This window comes from Epinephelus moara, chromosome 1, assembly GCF_006386435.1.
Source record: "Epinephelus moara isolate mb chromosome 1, YSFRI_EMoa_1.0, whole genome shotgun sequence".
Lineage (NCBI taxonomy): Eukaryota > Metazoa > Chordata > Actinopteri > Perciformes > Serranidae > Epinephelus > Epinephelus moara.
In genome coordinates, this window is record NC_065506.1 from 38019649 (window position 1) to 38037907 (window position 18259).

General features: G+C 40.0%; 1 protein-coding gene across 3 annotated transcripts; it reads right to left on the minus strand.

Moving 5' to 3' along the window:
* Window positions 1-2734: 2734 nt before the first annotated feature.
* Window positions 2735-17517, minus strand: LOC126390838 (kinesin-like protein KIF23). Of its 3 annotated transcripts, XM_050045319.1 has the most exons (23): window positions 17409-17517; window positions 16207-16273; window positions 15814-15942; window positions 15366-15471; window positions 14936-15072; window positions 14715-14827; window positions 14403-14573; window positions 13350-13462; window positions 13037-13158; window positions 12704-12806; window positions 12514-12593; window positions 12246-12365; window positions 11804-11963; window positions 10751-10912; window positions 10420-10586; window positions 10099-10272; window positions 9448-9657; window positions 8876-9205; window positions 5960-6193; window positions 5659-5747; window positions 4012-4072; window positions 3755-3795; window positions 2828-3628 (listed from the first exon to the last, which is right to left on the minus strand). In XM_050045319.1, the coding sequence occupies exons 1-23, from the start codon at window positions 17420-17422 to the stop codon at window positions 3613-3615; spliced, it is 2919 nt and encodes a 972-aa protein (XP_049901276.1). In that variant the 5' UTR covers window positions 17423-17517; the 3' UTR covers window positions 2828-3612. The 3 variants fall into 3 exon arrangements, with proteins under 3 accessions (XP_049901293.1, XP_049901285.1, XP_049901276.1); XM_050045328.1 differs by lacking the exon at window positions 8876-9205 and having other exon boundaries at window positions 2737-3628; XM_050045336.1 differs by lacking the exons at window positions 5960-6193; window positions 8876-9205 and having other exon boundaries at window positions 2735-3628.
* Window positions 17518-18259: the final 742 nt, after the last annotated feature.

The window sequence follows — 18259 nt, forward strand, 5'->3', positions numbered from 1 at the left end:
ATCTTTTTAAAGTATATTTTAAAAGGACGTCAGTTTCACTTCTGCAGATGTTCCTCTGACATCCTTTTGTGGTGGCACCTCTCCAATTCTGGGGCATGTACTGTTGTATTTGCCCTTATATAAAACACCTGCCCTTATATAGTGTTTAGGGGGTGTTACCTATGCTAATAGGTTACTTATGATCACATGGGATTCATCATTCAGCACACCTGGGTAAAAGCAGATTTAGGTGGTTAAGAATGTTTGATGCATCTGGAGTTGTCTTCTCTTAAAGGAAAATTAAGAGAAAATAAAAGGAAACTTTAAGAGAATGTTGCTGTATGAGGCCCACTGTTGTAGTCATAAAGTACAGTGCAGTACACCAACATAAATGAGCCTTTGTCAAACTAAAACATAAACAAACCAACACTGAAATATTATCACCAGGGAGAAAGAAGAAAGAAGTGGCTCTGCTCTGTAAATACTTTAATTGTTCACAATCAGCACTTTGTGTTGGATGACACAGTGTTCGCAGAAGCTGACGCTACAACAATCTGTCACCCAATATTTGCAACACTGACATCCTCAAAGCATTTGAAACATGTTGTTGGAATTCTACACAACCAGAGTGCAGGCAGAGAGCTCCAGCTCACAGGATTTCAGCAGCAGTGAGAAGAAAAACATACAGACTTGCTAGTGTACGCTGCTACCTGGTTGTGTAGTTTGGTTGGACATTTCTCACCTGTTGACAGCCCAAACTGTTGCACAAACAGGCCCAGAGTGTCGACTTGTCAGCAAGGCTAACTGTGTGCTTAGCCTTAAAATGAGCCTTTGACTTCAGGCTGAGTGGGTCATTGTGGCTTTGACAGAAAGTTGGAGGAGATGAGTGTTTGACCTCTCGCCTGTGGAGTTTAGGCTGTTTATGTAACTTATTTGACAGGAAGTCCTGTTGCCATTAAAATTAATTAAAAGAGTCATTCCTGTTATGCAGCAGCATTTCTGTCCCAATGAGTTACTTCTTCATACTTTCTTTAAAATGTGTCAAATATTCATGATGAATGGCTTAAATTATAGATTAAGGTCTTCTGTATCACACAAACACAAAATAATGCACATGAAAAATACTTATTTTTGCTTTACTGAGATTTATTTGGTACATGTGCTCAATTATACCATGTCACCTTCAACCTTCTGCGGAGGGCAAGCGGTTTAACAGTAAGGCTTATTACAATATACAAAAGAACACAGACATATAATACAGTAAGGGGGACAACAGTAGTCACTGGTATCAGACAGATAAAATAAATAGTGGCCAAATATGACAAAAATGACCCAGTGCAAAATGATCAACCTCTACAAGAACTATAAGCCATTAAATGATAAAACATATCACCCATTCTTCAGATTTGGGACTCACATGTCCCACCAAACAAAAAAAATAAATAAATATATATATATATATATATATATATATATATATATATATGAAAATTGCAACTTATCAACACACTAATTCCATTTCTGAGGTGACACATTATTTATTTAATACTTATTTCTTTATTTTTTAATTTCATTTTTATCCATTGTTTTTTCTCAGCTGCGTCAACGCTGTAGCCCATCTCAATCATAATTAATATAGAACTTTTTGTCAACTTTGTAAGATGTGAACTCTGTCAGATCTCACCTCTGACATCCATTATGTTTGCTATTTAAAAGAAATGAATCACTGGGTTGTTGGCTAATTACATGGTCAAATGGTCAAGACTTAAATCTTTTAGAATATATATTTCCAGCCTAATTAAAGAGTAAAAATGTAATCCTCCCGAAATAAGGGCTGGGCTTAATCAGGACTGAAAAATGAAGCCAACTGACAGTGCCAAAGCTGCAGTTCCTTGAACGGCCACTTGAGGCTGGCTCCAGAAGAGAGCCAATCCCCATAGACCCCCATGTTAAAATGCCTAACTTAACAGCAGAAATAAAAAAAAACTTTACGGCCTGGTACAAAAACAGTTTTATGGTATATGGCTATAGCTAATTTCAACAAGCCTGGTGAGACCATCCTGATGACATGAGCTCAACATTCTGTGTCATTCTCTGTATGTCTGGACTCGCTGCCACCCAAACACTTTCAGTGGGCCAGAGCCCACACCCTGACAGACAAACTCCTTCAGCCAGTCAGTGTGACAAAATATCGGGGAACATCTTCATCACCAACAGAGCCAGTTGATAAATCAAGCTTTTGCAAAATCCAGTTGGAGGAATGGCAAATTACGTCTTATCTTCAGATAAACTAGCAGAGAAACTGTTACTATTGACTCTATTTCTGCTGTAACTTAACTTACTGCTGTGTTTACTGTACTAATAGAGTTGGCGCTTGCTGCTTTGAGCTGCCATTATGGTTCTGCAAGCTGCAGCCTGCATTTTACGCCATGAACTACAATGTAGTCCCTGATTGGCTGCTTAATTTGTCAACAACAGTGTGGATCCATGATTGGACCCGACTGAATTTTGATTTCTGGAAATTGAAAGAGTGAAACAGAATGTTGAGCTAACATCATCAGGTTGGTCACACCAGGCTAAATTTCATCACTCATGACATCTGTACATTTTATTAAGGCTCTGCGTTATGCAAAATTAAGGGCGGGCCGCATTGAGTGACAGACTGTCAGTCTGTTGATAGTGTCCTTGGCCTCTCTCTCAGATCCAGCCCTCGCTCCTCCGCGCCAGCCTCTTGCCTAAATATGGTCACTTCAAAAAACCAAGATGGCGACGGCCAAAATGCAGGACTCAAGACTTCAAAATGGGAGTCCAAAAACTAATGCGTGACGTCACGGTAGCTAAGTCCATTATTTTTAGTCTATGCAGGAAACTCAGGAGTAAAGTAGGATACTCAGTAAAGAAAAATGATGTAGTCTGGATATGTTCACGGCCTTACAGATGGAGGCTTTAAACCCTTTTTCAGTTACAACACAGTTCACAATTAAAGAAATCATAATAAGACTTGGTGTTCAAATAAATTTAATGACAGCAAAAAGAGTAGTGTGCTACACATCTCAGTTGTTTCAATAAACAAATGTAAAAAGCTTCATAATATTTACAGAAAGTCAGAGCTTGATTTCAGCAAAACCTACTTAGCAGCTCGATATTTACAGGTCTAGTCATTTTAACTCTGCGACAACTGTGTTCTGGGCTCTATTTTTTGTAATCCAACATATGCTCAGTGTAACATCCAATAAATGTATAACACACAGAGTAAAGCAATGACACTATAAAGTAAAAAAAATATTCTAATCTTTGGGTAGCGGTAAAAAGGCAGTGAAAAGGTTAAGTAATAAAATATTAAATTTAGCACGAAACACTCATATTTGGCTACTCAACATGTCCTCGTCTTATTCAAGCACTCAAAAAGGAAACAGCACACTAATCAAGCAAATAATAATCCAAATATTCTACGCTGTGTTCGACTATGATTAAATTAGAATTGCACCCTAATTAGTTATAAGATAAGTCATGATAGAAAAAAATGCCCCGACTCTCAAAAAGATGCATAGTTTCACACGGCGGTCCCTTCACTGCTCCGCAAAGTCTTGCTGCATGTTTTCAAAAAGATAGTTCCTTCATATGTTCAGCGTCTTAAGGCTTCCTGCGTCTGGAAGGCAGAAAACAAAAAAAACCCAAATTTTAAATCCAAGGTAACAGCTTCAATCATGTAGCCTATATAACACGGTAAATGGAGCATACACACATCAACACACACATGCTTTCATTTGCTTACTTTGGATACCCGAGGACTGTACTTGTGTTTGCCACCGGAGCCTGATGGGAGGAAATTATTAGAAATTCTCATTAGATTAAAAAATGTCTTGAAAAATAATTGGCTAAAGGCCCGATTTATTGATACCTGGAGACATGTTGAAGATTGTAATAAATGATACAGTAATTGTACACTTAACTGACCAGGAAGCATGAGCAAAGTTTAACAGTACTTTTATATTTTTGTTGAAATCTGAGTTTAATTAATTGAGCACTTACCCTGTTTTCTACATCCTCCATATGAGCTGGTCCTTCTCCAGACCCTGATCGCCTCTTACGACTGAAACAAAAAAGGGTATTTGTCAGTTTTTAAGACAAAAAAGGATTCATCAAACTTGAACTTAATTTTACAAAAGACTTAATAGAGGTATCAGAATTTGTTGACATTTATCATGTAAGACATAAAGGCTAGATTAATGAGTAACTCTATAATCTCTGGATGGAAACAACATGGATTTAAAGGTGGTTACCAACTAAATTAAGTATTTCAATATGTTATTTCTGTGGCCTGAAAGTTCAATTAATATTTGCCTGCATGAGCTACTCTCACAAAGCTAGAAACCAGGGAAGTGAATCTCAACTTGAGATGTTGTAGGGTACAAAGTCTGTAGCTGTACCACAGACGATGAATGAGAGCCTAATCAGTCCCTCCAGGATCTCGCAGCAAAAGAACCTTGAATTTGCGGACAATTTTGTCAAAAATTGCGATAAAAATTCGGCATTTTTATGGGTTTTTTTGCGGGAAATTGCAGCAAATGACAAAAATTGCAGCTAATGACAAAGGAGAAAAAAAAAGATTTTTTTTTTTTTACTACTACCACTAAATTGTGACGTTTCTATCTACAAGGGCAAAAAGTATCTGGCAACTAAATACATTTTTAAATTTGAATTCACTAACAAAAGTGACAATACAAATCAAATTCATATCAGATATACTTTTAACTTTATGTTCCAAGATATGATTGGACCTGCAATCATTACATGATGCTGTCAAATACATTAAAACTAGGTTTATAGCAGGGGTGGAACATTACTGGGATAGTTTGGATCTTTTAAAGTGGGGCTGTATGATGGAATTAGCCATAGTCAGTGTATAACATACAGTAAGTCAGCACGCTCTTGGTTTGGAGAAGCAGCAGGAGTACCACCACAGAAGCTAAGCTGTGGAGGGGGGTCAGCAACAAAATGTGTGTTTGTTCCCTCAAAAAGTCCCACCTAAGACAAATCAATATCGGTTTAAATGTACGCTAAATTTAGCGTCTTTTTCACTGCTTTACTTTGCTGCCCGACAGTGATTTCCAATGGGGAACTGAAGCAGTTCTGTCTCTCTCTACAAACCCAGACTCCACTGATAAAAACAGTGATTTGACACCACTGAACACAGAAGCTGCTGGTCTACTGCTGCCTCGAATAGGTAGTTTGTTTGTGTTGTTGTGTGACTTTGGCATTTAAAAGGGTTAATTTGGATTCAATAAAGTCACACAGTAACACAAACTAACTGATCGAAGCAGCAGTAGACCAGCAGCCTCTGTGTTCAGTGAGCCAAAATGACTGTTTGTGTCAATGGAGTCTAGTGACGTTGACGAGAGTATAGATGGGGAACTGAAGCCGTTAATGGCTTTCCTATCGAACGGACTGTCTGATGGAAAGGTAAAGTGGAGAATTTCCATGTCAGACTCCAGCCTGCTTCTCCAAACTGGGAGCACAAAAGCTGGCATCTACTGTCGGTAATATACTGACTATAGATAAGTACTTCACACAACCCCACTTCAAAAATTCTGAACTATCCCTTTAACATCCGTTTCATGCAATTGTATACTTGGTGATGTATCACAATATCACAACCTGTAGTGGTAAATACTGTACCTTGATGCTGCTGCACACTCTTGTTTTAGTGTCTCAATGTCAGTGAACTGAACAGCTTGTCCTCCGCCTCTGGTCTTAAACACATTGCCCTGAAGATTAAAAAAAAACAAAACCACAAATGTCCAAAAGGAGAATACAGGAAGAGAAACACACACTCACAATCAATGACGAAAACCATAACAGTGTTCAAGTCATACATAAAACAGGACCCCAATGTGAAATCCCACAGAATGTGATAAGGTCAAATTCATGCAAAACAAAATAATCAAAAGTCTTAAATTAAGCAATTAAGTGATTTTACCTTGATCAATTTGGTCTCGATCTCCCCGTCTGAGGCAAGCTCTTGATGTCTAAGTACATACTTGTGACATTTAGACAGAGCTTTCTCGTTCGGGGTCGACACCTTGATTGCATTGGGTATGATTGGCTGCATGACAGTGTCTAGATCCAAATTAGAAGCTGGTTTGTGGTCTACCCATTTCTCCCCACCCGCAGAGTGTGAGCGCCTGTGCGTTGGATGAACCGGAGGGGCCGTCTGGTGATCCCAGTGTGAGAGAGACAAACCAGGAAGTTATTCACATGTGACACCAGCAGGGACCGTTGAAAGTTTGTCGGGGGTTAGTGGCAGGGTTGGAAATTAGCATTAGCCATCAGCCACATGCTGGGAAAATATGCAAGTGGCTGCAAGATTTGTTTCAGTCACCAGCCGAAAAAGACAATGGTAAGCTGGCAAGCTGAATGGTAGATTTTGGAATCCAGCAGCCACAGTGGCAGGTGGACTAAAAACTTAATTTCCAACCCTGGTAAGTAGTGACGGTGAATCGTTAGTAAGGTGTTGAAAATAAATGTGCTACTGGAAGTCCACAAGGGACATATCATGTCCAACTAGAGATTTTTTTTTTTTATATATTAATTTTTTAGAATTTTAGGGGAACAAGTGTTTCCAAGGTATTGTAGCTCACATCCCAAACAAATGATATTCTGGCCTTCCAGTAATACACATTTTCCTAAAGTAATTAAAACACACTGCATTAATAAAAATAGCCCAGCAGAGTGAAGAAGAATTAACATGCAAAGCACAGGAGTGGTATGGAAATTGGTCTAGCAATTAAGGTTATATGCAAACATAATACTGATGTGGTTTGCAGGTTAGAGATGTATTCTAAAGCACAGGTGACTGATGCAGGGTTTAAACATCTCTTCATTTCAATATGGCAGCTGATACAGACAAATCTTTGGCTGAGGCCAACAGTTAGCCGCTGGTTAATGTTGGGATGGTTGGTGAGCGTCAACCTAGCTTTTGCAGTATGTCCCACACCGTTGGCACCACTCGGCCCTTGTTGGCTTTTTTTCCTGCTGATTCAGCATGGTAAATGGCGTGAAATTACTCTAACTGGCAGTTCAGCTCAGTGCACGAGAGGAAAAATGGAAGTGAGGAAAGCAAACAAACTGCTTTTTTTTGTTGTTGTTGATGCGCTAACTGGCTAATTAGCATCTTGAATCTGTCCATTTGGTCTTCAGGTTTCCCTTTTTGAATTATGAATACAGACTATGGAGAGTTGCTTCTAGGGATGCACGATAATATCGGCACATTATCCATAGTCTTTAAAATGAAGAAATCAGAATCTAAAAAACAGAATCTGCAAACGTGCTTTGTCTTAATGAATGAATATTGCATACATTGAAAAGCTTCATATTTCATGTCTCCATCTGCTGGTGGGCCATCACAACAACAGTATGTATGCATAATATGATGTTAATTCCACTACAGAAGAGACCTAAAATTAGGTCTGGAAAAAATTAGATATATCAAAATCAATTATCGTTCAAATGAGTTGTTACATATCAGATATCAGCAAAAAATCCAATATCATGCATCCCTAGTTATTTCTTCTCGTGCAGGCACGGAATGTACGCGTTAGTTGACTGCTGTGTGTTCAAGTGCAACTTTTTGGCCGAGACACAGGCAGTGTGAGGGGATGCAATAGTCAGCCTTCATCGCCACCTGTTCTTTGATGTCCATTTGGTGTGTCTGGGCCCTCAGACATAAGATGGAGACTGTTTTGGTTCGAAAGAACTGAGAAGGTCAACAAGAAACTCCCCTACTACTTTGTTTCTGATTCAAAGTTTTGTGTGGCCTGCTGAGGATGGAAGATTTGATTTCAGACTGATAATCAAACTGAATTGCTGTTTTGTTTCACTTCATTATTCATCAAGGTTTTGAGAGCAAGCCAGAAGTCTGGAACCAGACTCGGTAAACTAGAATTTTATGACACAAAGCAAAACACAGGTCCAAGTCAGGCCTGGACAAACAGACCAAACAGCTGCACATCTGCACATATGTGAAGAAGCCAAGTATCTGTAAAGAACTGCAGATTATAATTTGGTGATTTGGCCCCCGTGTGTACAGTCATACCAATTCTAACTTCTAGGTCAAGTAAAGGCTGTAGTTTATTTGTACACTCACATATGTGGGCACCCAAAACCCAGCAATACGTCTTTCAATCCCATGAAGACATGAAAATAGATCCAAACTAAATGGCCACATTTTGATTGTAGCAATTGTTAAAAGTGGGACACTCAAGACATTTGTGCAAGCCAAGTACACTGAAAATCATCAGCGCTGAGTGCCACATCAAATCACTCTATAGAGAGACTAACCAAGCCTCAACACTGCAGCTGTAAGAATCCACTGATGTTTTAGGTTTCCTTAACCCATTTTTAGGTTTGTTTTTTGACGAATACCGGGTTAATAAATATGCTACTGTCTGCATCAGTCTTGCTGCTGCTAAGTGACGGCATTTTCTTGGAGAAATGACTACTTGTGTGTGTTTATTTTAGTGATGATAGTCTGGTTTTGTCATTTTAAGTGGTGCTACTGAAATGTGTGATGATATAATACATGAAAAAGCAGTTCTAAAGAGCAGTTGGCAACAGGAAATACTACAAACTATGCACATACATGATGTAACTATTCACAAGGCTTAAGATGCAAGTCAAGAGGATTCACAAGCATGACAGATCCGTCTGCCTCTGGATGAGAGAAACACCAGCCTACACCGATGCAGCGCTTCTACTTCTAAACAAGCAGACATCTACTGATAACACTACAGGTGCAGCTCTACACTACGGCAAAGCTTAGACTATAGGCTCACAGAGAGAAACTACACACATCCTTAAGGGCATCTACTCTTAACACACACGCACACACACTAACCCTTGTGCCTGCCTCTAGGTTTAGCCCATTGACAAGAGTTGTAGCAGGGGCCTCAGTCTCTGCGACCCAACGCTGGCCTCTCCTGCGGCCCACGCTGCTGGTGATGAGGCCTGAGGCGGGAGTCCGGCTCCTGTACTGGGGAGTCCCAGGGTGCCTAGCTTGGCTGCTTGAGTCTACAGGGAGCCTTTGCTCCCAATTAGAGATGCAGGAGGCTACTGAGGGAAAGGCTGAGGAGGAAGAGGAGGAGGAGGAGGTGGTGGAGGTGGGGTAAGCATCCTTAACTGCCCTAACATTGGCTCGATTATGGTGGGTAGGAGTTTGGCTGCAGTCCTAAAGAGTGATGAAGGAATGGGGCCAAGCATTGTGATGTTAGGGACACCAGATGAACACAGATACAACAACAGCGTGATACAGAAAAGAAGATGTTGCGTATAAATATAAGCATATGAATCTTCGTGTTTAAGATCATAACGATTACTCGCATGCAAATTTCCACATTGATTTAAGTTTCATACGAGAGTGACGAAGTGCACACTGAAGGAACAGGCAGTATGACAGAGTAAATAACTCACAGGAAGTGGCGATGGTGAGGCAGATCTCTTCTGGCCATAGTTGCGGTCTCGCTCCCTCGAAGGTCTCTCAGGCTTCTCTGGACGCTCAGTGGGAAACACGCCGCCGCCGCTGCTGCTCTCCGTCACGATGGCCTTGAGCTGCTTCAACTTTTCATCCTTCACCCACAACTTGTTCTGCATCTCCAGCTGCTTGGCGTTCACTCTCCTCTCCTGATTAGAAAACACCAGCAGGAAACAATATAAGTGGTTGATAAATTAACTGGTTGACAAGAATATTGACTTATTGTCGTTTATTAATTAGTCTTTATTTAAAAAAATATTGACTAGAAACAAGTCTGCAATAACTTCAGGTATTCTTTACCTCAGGGACAGCCAAGGCTCCCTAAATGCTGCTGTTATATTAGAAAAATAAACCTGTCAATCTAAAGATATGTATTCATTTTCCAGGGCATATCATGGTGCAAAACAAAGTGTCCAAGCTCATCTAGCACCATTACGCTTGCTAATGTTACAGCTCAGCAGAGGAGGACAACATAAATGTTTACATCTCATGCTGTAACAAGCACAAGCCTCTTGTTCACAAGTAGGTATGGTCAAGCCCTCAATATATAAAACAAAAAGAGTAGGGCTACTATCAGTAATTCCACTTACACACTCCTTCTCCCACTTGAGTTTGGTGTCTGTCACCATGCCCTGCATGCGATGCTCCATGCGCCTCCTCTCTGACAGCTCTCTCTGTAGCCGCTGCTCCCGCGTCTCCAGCTCCTGCTGAAGTGAACGTTTGTCCTGCTCATACATGCCTGTTGTCTTCTGCAGGATATCAATCTGAAAAGGAGGACCATTACAGTGAGAGAGAGGTCAAAACATTAAACATAAGTGAACTCACATATCATTACATTTAAAACATGTTTAAAATGCCTCAAACCAAATATAAAAAGAGCAGAATAAGAGTTTTGTAGCTGAGGGAGACACCTTGTATTCCAGTGTTTTGGATTTTTTCTCTAATCGTTCTAGCTCCGCCTTCTGGCTCATGATGACTCTGTCCCTCTCGCTCAGTTTGCTCCGTTGATCATGGAGGAACGTGTCCTTTGCACTGAGCTGACTGTCAAACTGCTGAAGCATGGACTTCAGTGTGTTGGCTGCAGGAGAAAACACATTCATGTAAGCCGTAAGCCATTTGGCTTGAAATGTAATTAAAATCTAACTTCCAAAGTTACAATATTGTTCTTTAAAAACAATAAATTCAGTGGCTGGTTCTCTATAAACCCAACAATTATTTGTAGCGTAGAAAATGGGCGTATACCAGTTTTGTTGAACTGCTCTGTCATCATATTACGGACACGCTGCCTCCTCTCCAGGACCTCAATCAGGCGGGACAACGTCTGATCATCAGCTGGGTCCACCAGCTCACAACGAGGCATGGCTGGGAGGCTTTCAATGAGCTGACTCAGTAGAGCCGGGTCATCTAGTGTGTGAATAAGTCATGAAAAAGTTCGGGTAGAATTAGTAACGTACAGTAAATACAGGTACAAACACTTAAATGTCGAGAAAATTATTATCCAAATTTAATTGCAAATGTTTCTGTTATCCCTGGTTTTATATGAGAAGAGAAAAAAAGATTACTCGCTGCTAAGCTAATTTATACAATGTAAAATAACACTGACTTGTGCTAATAACATTAGCATGTTGTATTTGTGGGAAAAATGTGTCCAGATAAAGACAAGTGTTCATCTGTAAATGCTGCAAATTATAGTGAAGCCAATTTGTGTACTTCAATCAACTAAACTTTACAGCACTTCACAGAAACTCTGCCGCTGATTAGTGTTTTGGAGGTGTAACTGCAGAGTGACACAGACACACCACCGCACAAGTATAAATGCTCACAACGGCATAGGCAACATGTGTAGGCTAAGGCGTGGGGTCTGCCGCCTAAGTATAAATCCCACTTAAGTATAGAGGTTAGTAGAACATACATGTAGTCCCGTGCAGAGATAGGTTTAATGTAGGAATATGGTTATTGGATTGAGTAAGGTTAATCTACATTTTGCTAACAGGTAAATGCAGGTATAAAGTAAAAACACAGTATTAGGTTCAGTAGTGGGTTTAAAGATTTGCAACATCACATGTGGATGTTGATACAGAAGATCTCAACTCATTTTGACAAAAAGAAATTAAAAGATGAATAAATGAAATTAGATAAAATGTTTGTGGCAAGTAAGACCACACAAACTAAAATTTAAGACTACTTAATGACCTTTGAGCACTACTATTCATGAGCTGAATTTAAAGACTTTAAGGACCTGCAGGCACCCTGTGAGCACAGTGAGCCAGTAGTACAGATCTGAGGGTGATTTACCAGCGTTACTGGGACCTCCTCGCTCTTCCAGACGGCGTGACAGCTCATCCTTGAAGGCCCGGTTTCTGTGTCTGCGCCCAGCAGCAAGGCCACAGATTGGCCGGTCAACCGGTCGTGCCACTTCCACCTCCTGGGTCATCTCTGCGAAGCGCATCACCAGCTGCAGCACACACAGTGGAATACCATTAGAGATACACTTGCTGACTTGTTGAAGCTCAACTGTGAAATTTGTTGAGTTTCAAAAGCGGAGGAAATCAGGGGGACACTGCTGGGCAAAGCAACAAAACCAGGGTTAGTGTTTTGATGGCAAACCAGCCAGCAACTGCTATAATAGTTCAGCCGTGCAAAGGATGACATGATTTTCCTCTGGGAAATCAAATGAGATTAAAGAGACAAGATTTTATTATTCAAGCCATTTTGCAACACAAATACAATCTCTTACCATGGTTTCGTCGTAATCATCAGCCTTTGGGTTGACACACACGATCATCCTGACTTTCCCTTCTCCATCAAAGTAGTTTTTAAACAGATGTGTAACTTTAGAGTCCCTGTAAGGCACCATCTGGAAGAAAATAGAGGCTTTGTAAAAGTGCACTTACTGGAACATTACCAGTGCTAACAACAAAGATGAATAACAGGACTCTTGTAATTAAACAGAAATGGTTAAATCAAATGATGAAACAGTGATGAAAAGGTCAGGAAATACAAACCTTATTAGTTCCACACATCTGGTTTTCACGCAGGACCTCCATGCATGTGCGCAGTGTCATCAAGGACTGGTTAATATTGCCTGTAAATGAGACATTACTAGAGACATTTGGTGTCTGCACACTGAATTAAAAATTTAAAAAAAGCAAATGCCTCGGGTTGATTTAAGACAGAAGCCCACAGAAACCTGACCTGCTTCACGGAGGCGGTTTCCTTCTGCTCTGGTTCTGCTGGTGCGCTCGCTGCCTGCCAGGTCAACCAGACACAGCTGACTCACATTCACCTGGTTTTTATCCTGCAATTTATTAACAAGCTGTTAGCGACACCAAACATTGGCTGGGAACCTTTGTAACACATGAGGTGTATTTATTTGGGCTGCTATGTGTCACAACCTTTCTATCTTAAATTAAATATCAGAAATGATTCCCCTGCTTTCTTTGCATAATCATTCATCATTAAAAGAAACAGATAAGCCATTTAAACATTAAAAAAACAACAACATGTAACTCTGGAGCTGCATATCACCTGTAGAATGTGGTCACCATCAGCGTCCAGTGGTGCCTGGGCCAACTTTACTGTGAACACACTGTGGGAACGACTGGATTCACGGTTCAGTTCAGTGTTGGCTATTCTCCTTTTCTTTTGCCCTGGAGACACAGCAGAGCAACTTTAATACAGTATGACATTAACAACAACCGTAACAGTAGAGTTCACCATCACTGAACGTTGCAAAACGGCGCATTTCAAGTAGTTGCCTGTTTCAACTTGTGTCCTTGTTAATCTTTGGTCTGAACTGGGCTTTAAGTATTTAAGAAGAACGTTTTTTTTAACCACTCACCCTTCCAAAAGACTTCAAAAGCCTCCTCTGTAGATTTGACCTCAACTTCTGTGCAGCCAGCCACGTACATGTTATGATTCTGATCTTCACGGAGAATCTTAGATTGAGGCGCTCTGAAACAAGTTAATGAAAGAATCAACATAATGTCGTTAACATAATCATGTGTCGCTTTAGTAAGACAAGCAGCAAAAGCTACAAAGACACATACTTGATGTTAGTGTCAACGCTAAAATAAAATACAGTTTAGGGAAATACAGGCACATTCAGGGGCACAGACACATGCACATAAAGCTTGAGCCATTCGGGGACGTTATGTGTCTCCACACTGACAGTAACAGCAGGGAGCCAATCCTTGAAGCCATCAATATGACACAGAGCTAGAAAGGTACTCCTATGCTATGGACAGGGCTTTGGATTAATGGGATGGAAATGCACTGACGACCTATGAGACAGCAGCTACAGCCAAGTTATGACTATGAATAAACAGAGTACTGCGTCATGTTCTTTCACTGGCCACATACATGAACTCATTGTTCCGTACAGGCGTGCCTCCACCCAGCCACCTAACAAAAACAAGATTTTTAAAAGTGCGTCTTGTCAACACAAAGAAATGTCTAAATGAACTTATTCAGCACATACAGTCAAAGTGTTTGTAATGCAGAAATGTATGGCTGCACCTCTACTAGAAAAACCATTTGTAGTGCACATTAGTAGCGTGTAACTGTGTGGTTACAGTGGGTGTACCAAACTTTATGGACAGAGCCATCTCATACATGAAAAGCACCACAAATAATTGAGGTTATTAAATGAAGGTTGGGACACGCTCCTTGACCCCACCCCAGTGTGGCAGCAATTGAGTCATTTGGTATGTAGACCAGACTCTACTGCACATGTGTTGTACCCCAGTGATATGATGCAATATAACACTGTGTCCCAGAAGTCATTAAACAGCCTTGCAAAAAACCTGGATACAAATAGGCTTTACACAGACCACCCTTCAACTTGACATTGTGTTTCAAAGAGCATACACGGATGTGAAAAGCTGTCTCTTACTTTGGTCTGATCGGGTCAAATGGAGCATCTTCAAGGAGATCATAGATGTAGTTGTTGTAGATCTCAATGTAGGACACAAAAACGCTGTAACAGCAGTCTTCGTCCACATTCTCAGATTTACATGCCTCCTCTGTGCTGATCATATCTGCAAACTCTGGGTCCGGCCTCTGCCTAATAAAATGAACCGGAAGAAAAGCAAAGCCATTATCAGCAGTCAACATGTACTTTAAATGCAGTTCTCTCTAAATGTATCAATACTTGTCACACCATAGTGTAGAAAATAAAACGTGAAGTTAAGTTGCTCATAGCTACCTGGAGGACGGCGTTTTGGGCACAGACTGCTGACTGTCTCGCTTCTGTCTCTCCAGGAGAGCATCAACTTGATCCTGGATCTCCATCCCATTTTTTTCATCTGGTTTAAACACCTGATGCAGATTTGAGACAAATCAAGTCAATGTCCGACCACTCTTCAGACACGTAATACATTTTTTTTTTAAGAAACCAACAACAACACTAAAGAATGAAAGTCTTACAAATCTTTTGGCCTGAAAGGGGCCGATGCTGTTGAAGAGCATATCCAGAGAACGAGGGAGGAGTCCACCTTCCCCAGGTGAGCCGGTCATGGTGAAGGTCTTACCACTTCCAGTAACACCATATGTAAATAGCAGTCCTATAAAACACAGAATATCACAATTACATAACCACTTTTACACAGAGGATTAGGGCTGATGCTGGTGGTATATTATGTAAAAACTTTATGTGTGAGAGTATGTATTAACTGGGCAACAATACTAATCCCAATCAGACTTCAAAGATTAATCAATTATCTTTTCTTAAAACTAATTTTCTGTTGACAAACTAATCCTTTTCAGCACTAGAGAGGACACAAAGACAATTTATGTTTATGAACAGTAAAAATCATACATGTCATGTCTCAAAAAAAACAACCTTAGATTCACTTACCATTCTTACAATGAATAAGGTCCTCTATCAGGGGCTTGGCAACATCCTCAAACAGCTCCATTTGAGTGGTATTAATACCAAATACTTTTTTAAAGGAGTACTGTGTCTAAAGGATGAACAGAAACAAAACATACAGTACATGTAGATCATGATGGATTAAACCAAATAGTGTCTAAGAGGGTCTCAGGTCTCTGAATGCAACTATGACCAAACCACAAAAAAAAAACCACAAAACAAATATCCAACCAAATCACTGACTTAATAAAAAGCATTATTGTCATGAGACAATGTGTAACTAAGTACAAATCAGATACTTGTTGAGGTCAGTTGAAATGTAACACTGGTGGTGTCAGATTATATCAGGACGGATCAAAAGCAAGTAGAGTTGATTGATTTGCTTTACATGCTCATGTGAGTCGCCAAGCAGAGAGGCCTGCAACACACTTACCTCTTTGTATTCTCCATTGCGGTTGGCTTTGAGGCCATCAGGAGCGTGTAGCTGGATAGTGGAGCTGCTGATCATTTCAACACAACATTCCTCATCTTCTGCTCCAAGTGGACGTATACGGCAGTATACCTATGAAGATGAATGAATAGATGAGGCCTGCTGTGGAGAGGCTATCACAGCTGAGAGATCTAAATTCAGAAAAACCTAATTTGAATGGTCTTGAAGACTTCATTAGCCTATGATGTCAGTCATAAATTCCGTGTTGTATGTTTTTGTAATCACAAGATTAGCACAATGTTAATTAAGTTTAAGATTAGTTTTTCCGTCATTTCTGTGTGACTGTGTGATATTGTTTCAGTTTCAGTAGTTACAAAGTTAACAGTGTTCACTTACTCCAACAGGATCTTTGTCTATGTTGGATGCCTTTTTGGGGCCAGGCCTCCGAGGAGTCTTTCCTTTGCTATAAGTGAAAATAAGAATTACACAATGTCTAACAGAGAAAAAAATGCATGCTATATTCCATCATATTAGACACATGACTTATGTGGTGTGGCAATTGCTCAGTCCACAGGGACTTGGCTTGGGAACCAGAGAGTCTGCGTTCACTTCCCCGTACGGACCAAGCGTGGACTGGTAGCTGAAAAGGCAACAGATCGCCTCCTGTGCCCTGCCAAGGTGCTTTTGAGCAAGGCACTGAACCCCTAAGTGTTCAGGTGTTCCTGTCCAAGGTAGCCCCCTCTCTCTGACATCTCTCCATTTAATGCATGTATAGGTCATGTTTGTGCATGTGTGTGTATTTCAGGCTCGTGTGTATATATGACAACAGAGTGAAAGAAATTGAATTTCCACTCAGGGATTAATAAAGTATATCTTCTTATTATTATCATTTGACCTACTGTAAATAACTCACACTATGTGGACACATTAGTTATACCTAGCTCACACTCTGTGGTTCAATTCATCCCCAAACTCTTCAACACCAAACCCAGAAAAATATTTCTTTATGACTTGTTTCACTGTTGTCTCGAAGGGTCAGGCCGACCTCGACCAAACGTTAACGTTACATGTGTAACTTTTTTTAACAGGTATGTGGAGGGCAAACCTGTCCCCATACTTTTAGCCATGTAGTGTAAAATTCTGTAATATATAGGCCTAATAAAAAGTATGTCGCTTCACCTCATCATTCATGCTAACAAGCTAAATTAGCTCAGGTGTCACTTGCTAACGACAATTCTCAGGTTATGGTCAACAAAAACATAAACTCGACATGACATTTATTATATTTGCTACATTAATATGAATATAACCGAACTTAAACTACGTTTTTCACAGAGATACAACACAAATCAGGGACACATTAGCTGTAATGTGGGTTGAAAGGTGAGCTCATAAACCGATATTGACCTGTTGCCAGCCAGTCAACCAGCCTTAGCTAGCAGTGAGCTATGCTAACATTATGAAGCTAGTACTCCTTTTTCTACGAAACAAACGCTAGCAGGTTGCGCTAGTTAGCTAGACGGTTTCGCTAACACAATTAGTAGCTGTCTATTGCTCGCCGTTTATCGAACTAAATGTAAAAGGACGGTAATACTCACTTTGGTCTCTGCATTGTGTGTGTTGTTAAACTCCTCTCCTGTGAACACAGAGCGCTTCTTCTCGATTTGAAAAATTCCCTCTGTGCAACGTTTTTCCGAGTGGCCGATATTTCAACCAATCACAGAGCAGATACGGCGGTCAGCACCGGAAGTCCCGCCTACAGCACTTCCCCCCTGTGTTGCGTGACTATAAACAGCCGAATTATCTTATGTAATACTTAGTATTTGTATTTGACCTGTTTTTATACCGCGGCGCATGTTTCAGAATTATTTGCTATTTCTTATTTTGTGATTTTGCTCATTATGTGGTCTAAACAAATAAACTATATTTAATTTTAGGGTGAAATAACTCAAGGTAGTCTGATATAGCAGTAATATCCACTACATATAATGCTAGAATTTGGAAGCTATTCGGATATTTCAATTAGTCCTTGGCTATTATTTAGTTTTATCCATACATAAATATTATTTAGGAATACTGGTCAAGTTGTTATGGTGTACAATAGGCAGGAATGTTATCTTATTAATTTTAATGTTTATTATTTTCATCAAATTGTACATAAAAATGAAATGGTCAGAATCAAAACCTACATTTATTCACTCATATACAAACTTTGTAGCTATTGCAAAATAAAAAGGCAGTGAAGACCTGAAAATTGAAAATGATCTATTGAAATTACTTGACATCTTGTGCATCTGTACCTCATATTTTTCTTATAGCTTTTTAATGTATAATTTCCGACATTTTCCTGTATCACTTTAAAATGTGACAGTTTCATGGCACCATGATCCTCTTCTTGTTCTTATGTAACAGGGTTAATTATACAGCAGTAATATGTGTAACAAAATCA